This window comes from Guillardia theta (genome assembly GCF_000315625.1).
Source record: "Guillardia theta CCMP2712 unplaced genomic scaffold GUITHscaffold_84, whole genome shotgun sequence".
NCBI lineage: Eukaryota > Cryptophyceae > Pyrenomonadales > Geminigeraceae > Guillardia > Guillardia theta.
In genome coordinates this window covers 212,893-219,205 of record NW_005434590.1, presented here as the reverse complement: position 1 = coordinate 219,205, position 6,313 = coordinate 212,893, and the positions used below count along the sequence as shown (strand labels likewise).

The window sequence follows — 6,313 nt, the reverse complement described above, 5'->3', positions numbered from 1 at the left end:
AATTGACATTGAAATTTCAAAATGTACAAGGTATTTTCAACTTCCGAAAAAGAAATATTGAGTAATAGTTGGTCACGCATGCTGAGGCCGCACTACCCACCCCCCTTTCAACGGATCATGTACCCCAAGTACCACCACCTCCTTTTCAACTACCCCCTTGGAAACCCTCCATAGCCCACCCCTCCTACTTAATTCTACCCCCACCCCTGTCAACCATTTCTCCCACCCCCACCCCCTCATTCCCTAGTTCTAGATGCGTCGAGCATGGCCCCCGGTCTTCTGGCTCACATCTCAACTTCATTTCTCCCCACTACCCCCCCATCTTCCAACCACCCCTACCTATGGACTGACCTTCCCTTTACCCTACCCTCCAAATCCCATTCACCACCCGTTCATTGTACCCCATCATTCCCATACCACCCCAGTACCCCCACCCCCTTTCTTTCGCTTCCTGTCGCACCTGTACCATCCAAGGCCATGCTCACTCGCGCTCTTACGATCGCGGCCGCCGCTTCCATGGTGAGGAGAGGGGATAATGGAGGACGAAGACGATAATCTCCACTCAACATGATGAGAGAAACAAGAGGAGGAAGTCAACCATGACGAAGCGCTTCTTTCACTCTGTTTTCTTCACATGTCTCAAAAAGAGGGGCCGCGCATTTGTCCGTCACCAAAGCATGAGAATTCTCGATTTGACAACCCATACTTCCTATTCTTCTTCTCTCCATCCTGTCCTTCTCATCTTCATCTCAAGTTTCGCCGCGCTTTCCTGTCTCTATCTCGTTGGCTTCTTCAAATGCTGCCATGAAACTCTTGCAAGGAGGTAACGCAAAATGACAGGCCCTCATGACCGGAGTTGATGGCTTTTTCACCCCTGCCTCCTCCTCGTTGGTCACCCCAGCTGCCCGCTTCTCTGCTCCTGCGCTGTCTACCCGCCGTCCTGTAAGTTCGCAGCCATCGCTATCCGTGGCCTGATGTTGTGTTGCCCCTGTCCGTCTTTGAGTGTCTGTCCGTATGTCTTTTATTCTTGCTATCCGGGAAGGTGTTGTTGTAACAACTTCTTTTCCACCAAGTTGATTGTGTTTGTTGTCTTTATGGTGTTTCCTTTCATGCTGATCTTGTATCCGAGTGACTATCACAAGCTCATCGTGCATTGTGACTGATCTGTATGTTTTGTACCTCGCACAACTTCCACATCACCTGACTTGATAACGTGACGATGCCGTTTTGAAGGTCACCGTGGCGCCAACGATGGTTGACATCAAGGTTGCGGTCAACGAGGGAGAGCCGATCGAGTCTGCCATGAGGCGATTCAAGGTGAGAGTTTTGCCGATGTCTCTTCTCTGTGCTTCCCTGTCATGAGCGTGAAGAACGACAGAATAGATGCAATCGAGTAGTTTGAATTGTTGTGTTCTGTTGGAGAAGTTTGAGTTGTTCTGTACATTTCTTTCCACAGTTGATGTGTTGTAATCATCTGGTCTTGTTGCCCTCCATTCCATGTGGCCTGATGTATGTGGCTCGCCGACTGTAGATCCTTTGCAGATCGATCCTTGTGTTCTCTGTTTTCTTCATCACCATCTCTTTGTGTTTATTCCACAACCCACACCACCTGCAACTCGATCCTCCGTCGTCGTCGTGTGTTTGTCGTCACTGACGTTTTGTTCTCAGATCGCTGTCGCAAAGTCTGGACATCTCGTTGAGCTCAAGCGCCGTCGCACCTTCGAGACCAACAATGAGAAGAAGATCCGTAAGTCTTGACAACTCAGAGTTTGACTAGCCGTTGAGAAACTCGGTTGCAGGCAAGGACAAGGAGTCGAGACGCACCCGCAGTTTGATGCGCCGCAGCAACCAGCAGTATTAGAGATTTTATCACGATCTCTCATCTGTTCTGTTAGATAATTTTCCGATCTTGCGTAAAACTCCTGAGAAAACATGAGTCGGTTCTGCGTGTTGATTGAGATTGGAAGTTGTCCTTCACACGGCATCTTTGCTGACGTTTCTTTGATGGAATACATGATCGACACGATAATAGACTTTAATGCAAAGTGCTTCGCGTTATACAGCTCCCCTTTGAACCCAAAAGTGCAAGGGAATCGTTCACATCGTCAGATCTTGATGACGCGTCTCGCAAGAGATCTCGTCTTGTAAGCTTGTTATGTGCTTGACAAGGACTCTGTCGAGATGTTCCCACTGCAGTCACAACACATCGTAGCAACCCGTTTCTTCTCTCCTCCTCCTGCTCTCACTTGTGAATGCTGGCAGGCCACTGAATAGCCTCGTCGAACTTCCAGAACTGATTGACCAGCAGGCAAGTGGTTATCATGTGAAGGATATTGAGAGGGATTCCGATCTTCATGAAGTCGAAGTAAGTGTAGCCGCCAGGACCCCAGACCATCATCTGAACTCGTCGTCAGACAGAGATTGAGGAGGTACAGACAGCAGACAGCATTGAGGGAAGCACAAGGTCTCAGAGGAGGAGCAGGAGCAGGAGCAGGAGCAAGGAGCAGGAGCAGGAGCAGGAGCAGGAGCAGGAGCAGGAGCAGGAGCAGGAGCAGGGAGATGAGGAGGAGGAGGAGGAGGAGGAAGAAAGCAGGGAGCTGAAGCCAAGGAGCATTATATCGAAAGCAAGAGCACACAGACAGAGTGAGACCAGGGTCAGAGCAATCCAAGCAACACGTGCAAGCACTTGCAAACCCATCAACTCGCATCGTCCACAGCAACCAAGACAAGACAAGCAACAAGGTCAGACGAGTCGAGCTCACATTGGTCTGATATCCGATGGGCGTGATGAAGCTCGCCGACGCTGCCGACATCACTGTGAACATGAAGGGCTTGTACGAGATGCCGAGCTTGTAAGCCACGTCGATGGCAAGAGGAAAGATCAGCCCGGCGGCAGCGTTGTTAGTGGTAATCTCCGTCATGACTGTGGTGATCCCATACACCAGGAACAGACTCCCCAAGGGACTCATCCCCGCGTTCTTCATCGCCGTCCCCACTATGTCAGCTAGACCCGAGCTGGTGATCGCCGTGCTCATTCCCAGCATGGACCCGATCAGGAGCATCAGTTCCCATGCCACGTACCCGGCCGCCTTCTTGGCGTCGATCCATCCTCCCGCTACCAGCAGCGCCGCCGCCGTCATGGCCGACTGGACCATGTCGACGTTGGGGCTGGCGGCGACTACCCAGACGACCATGCCGATGAAGACGAGGAGCGGGAAGTAGTCGAAGGGAGTAGGAGGAGCAGCAACGGCTCCTAGCTCGGTGATCATGAGGAAGTCGTCGGAGTCAGTCCATTTCTCCGCGAACTCTGCTGGAGCCAAGGCGAGGATGACGTCTCCGGCGTTGAGGTGACTCTCCGACACCTCCAGCGGGGGCTCGCGGCAGTGAACCTCTGCGTCCTCGTCGTCGCCCATGCTGGCGTCAGCATGCTCTACAGTGATGTCGTCGAGAGGCAAGCTCGCTTCCCTCTCGTGCTCGAGCTCCCCGTAGATCCTCCTGCGGTTGCTGAGGCTGGTCCTGCTGGCGTTCTCGTCCTGGGGCCTGCTCTCTAAGGTGGAGATGGGCTGGGATGACCGACCTTTCCTCCTGAGCGCCAGGATGCTGCAGCCGTAGAACTGACTGAAGCTCGAGTGCGCTACGACATCTCCCACAAAGGCGTTCCTGTTGCTCAGCACAACCTCGAAGAATTTCATCCCATCCTGCGCCAGGTCAGGAACGTCTCCCTTGAGGATGACCAGCCCGCGGTAGGCCTCCGCATGCAGCTTCATCATCGTTGTCCTCCCCCCGCTGAAGAACAGCGTGTCTCCCGCCTGCAGGAGCTCGTTCTGCGGCACAGGGTAGATGTCGATCCAGTTGGAGCGGCGGGGCACGGCTCGGCTCCCTCCCTCCTCCCCTCCTCCCTCCTCCGGTGCTGCTGGACCCTCGCTTGGAGGATGGGGCTCCGCGCCCAAGGACGCAAACTGCCCCATGATGCCCCTCCTGATCTTGATCAGAGCGTCTCGATGGATGGAGAGGTTGGCAAGCGCCTTGTCGACTGGCTGCCCGACGAAGGGAAACTCCCCAGTCAGCGTCACCTCAGTGATAAGCTCTTTGTTCTTGTCCTGCATGTACCTGAACATTCCTCCAGCTCTTGGCAGCAGCAACGGCCCGAACAGCACCAGATAAATCACCCCCAGGATGCCCGTCGGCAGCCCGATGTATCCGATCTCGAAGAAGCCAGGTTTCTCCAGCCCGAAGTTCTCTGCCAGGGCTGCGACCACCAGGTTCGTCGAAGTCCCTATGATGGTGAGGAGGCCTCCGAGGATGGTGCTGAAGCTCAAGGGGATGAGGAAGAGGGAAGGAGGGAAGCCGCGGGTGCGGGCCCAGTCTCTCGTGATGGGAGTGAGCAGGGCAACGACTGGGGTGTTGTTGAGGAAGGCAGATAGAAAGAAGCACATCGTGCAGAGTCTGAACAAGCCAGACCGAATGCCTGCAAGGTAGAGTAAGGAGGGAGCCCTTGCCCAGTGGAGGCGGCAGGCGAGCCAGCGGATGGGACGGTGGCCAGCATGAGCATCGTTGAGTGGGTGAGGGGCGATGGGAAAACACAAGAGGGATCCAAAAGGAGGACGGAGGCCGAGTAGGAGGAAAGCAGAAAAGAAGAGAGGCAGAGAGCAAGCAGGAGGGCAGAAGAAGAAGCGAGGGATACACAGGGCTGATCTCAGCAGTGATAGGCAAGGACCGAGCAGCTCACCTGTTCTCATTCCAAACACATGCTTCGCTGCCCATGGCGCAAGCTGCGAACGCTCGATGGCCTGGACGACCACGAACAGGACGCCGACGGCAAGCATGCCTGAGTTAGAGAAGCCAGACAAGGCCTCCTTGGTCGTGATGACTCCTGCATTCCACACCACACACATGGCGATGAAGGCGATCGTCTCTGGTGTCTTGGCGCCTTTTACAAGAAAGAAGAACATCACGACCAAGACTGCCAGCACAAACCATGGCTGCCAACTTGAGTCTTTCATGCTTGAGAGTGTGCTGTTGTGGTGCTCACCACGCGGACTTGGACTTAAACGGATAACCAAGACCTGTAGATACAACCAAAAAGATGCAATCAGCTTGTGAGACAAACAACAAGAAAGCATTGTTGTCATTCTTCACTCTCTCGACTCTTGTGATGTGTTTTCTCCTCTCTACTCTCGCGGACTTTAGAGTCCACTTTGATTCCTCGTCCTCACTCTGCCGATGGAGTGACACGAGGCTTGGCTTGGCATGATAGGCCTCTATCGATCTACTCTCGTACCGACCCCCCTAACTCAGCCTCCTTTCTCCTTGCTGATGTTGTAGTTCTCAAGATAGTCGCACAGGATCTGTTGGAACGGCATTGACACGCTACCACTCTGCTGCTGCATAGCGAGGCTCGACTAGTCCGAGCTCCCCTCGAGCTTGTCCTGCTCTCCCGCCTCCCGCCTTCTGCTGACCCCACGTGTGCAGCATTATTTAATAATGCTGTCGGGGTGGAACGAGGGCATAGATTGTTACACGACAAACAGGGTGGGGGTCTAAAAATGTAGGTAGGGGTACTCCCATAACTATCGACAAGGGGTACTTGTTCATATGAATGGAGTGGTGTTGTAGGGGTAGGGGTATTTCTAAGAGAGGTGTGGGATCACTTTGTGTGGGTGAATAGGGTGGGGGAGTTGCTTCCTCAGGGGAGTGTCAGGGTACCGTGTCTTTGTGGTTCCTTCACGACCACGGGTCCTTCGAAGGCTCCAGATAGGGGTGTGACTCTGAGTTCATCAGACTACGGGTCAAATCCATATTCCACCGATGATGTTTGGAGGACTGTGAGGTGGGGTAGGGTAGATGGCATAGTGCCCCCTACCAACTCTGGCTATCTATGGAGATAGGACCATCCTAGGACCACCTCGAGATGGCCGGAGGCGGGCTCGTTGGAATTTAGTCATCCGAAGTCGGCTGTCACGGCACCGCGAGACCCTCGACTCTGAGGTGAGCCCGATTGACCAGACGGATCTTGCGAGTCCGCCTCACCCACCTTTGCTCCTCCGAGGCTCGCCCAACAGATACTGGCACGTGATACCCACGTGGTGTGTCCTTCCACTGTCACATGATATCACGTGACAGTTACTCTCTGGTCACGTGGACCTCGCATCCACCCCCTCCGACCCGACTCGCTATGTCTCAGGGAAAGGGTGGGTAGTTTTACAGTTTAGAGAGGGGGTGGGGTAGCACGGAGTCTCAAGGTCAGCTCATTCCGAACATGCACGTCTTGGAGGACCATCAGTCACATTCCCCCTCAGGGCCTCCTCTCCTC

The 6,313-nt window shown here is 54.1% G+C and overlaps 2 protein-coding genes across 2 annotated transcripts; one reads left to right on the top strand and one right to left on the bottom strand.

The window, feature by feature from the left end:
- The first annotated feature begins 510 nt into the window (after window positions 1–510).
- On the top strand, window positions 511–1,932 carry GUITHDRAFT_96960 (hypothetical protein). Its single transcript, XM_005825373.1, has 5 exons — window positions 511–519; window positions 841–942; window positions 1,234–1,317; window positions 1,669–1,747; window positions 1,800–1,932. Exons 1-5 carry the CDS (start codon window positions 517–519, stop codon window positions 1,859–1,861), a joined length of 330 nt encoding a protein of 109 aa, XP_005825430.1. The 5' UTR covers window positions 511–516; the 3' UTR covers window positions 1,862–1,932.
- A 310-nt stretch (window positions 1,933–2,242) lies between these two features.
- GUITHDRAFT_77152 (hypothetical protein) lies at window positions 2,243–4,895 on the bottom strand (the record flags this gene model as incomplete). The annotated part of the gene is made up of 3 exons (XM_005825372.1): window positions 2,243–2,398; window positions 2,763–4,468; window positions 4,730–4,895. The coding sequence occupies 3 exons, from the start codon at window positions 4,893–4,895 to the stop codon at window positions 2,243–2,245; spliced, it is 2,028 nt and encodes a 675-aa protein (XP_005825429.1).
- Window positions 4,896–6,313: the final 1,418 nt, after the last annotated feature.

Coding starts and splice junctions, on each gene's coding strand:
- GUITHDRAFT_96960 (XM_005825373.1), top strand. Junction 1,318..1,668: donor CTGCCATGAGGCGATTCAAG/GTGAGAGTTTTG, acceptor TTTTGTTCTCAG/ATCGCTGTCGCAAAGTCTGG. Junction 1,748..1,799: donor CAACAATGAGAAGAAGATCC/GTAAGTCTTGAC, acceptor ACTCGGTTGCAG/GCAAGGACAAGGAGTCGAGA.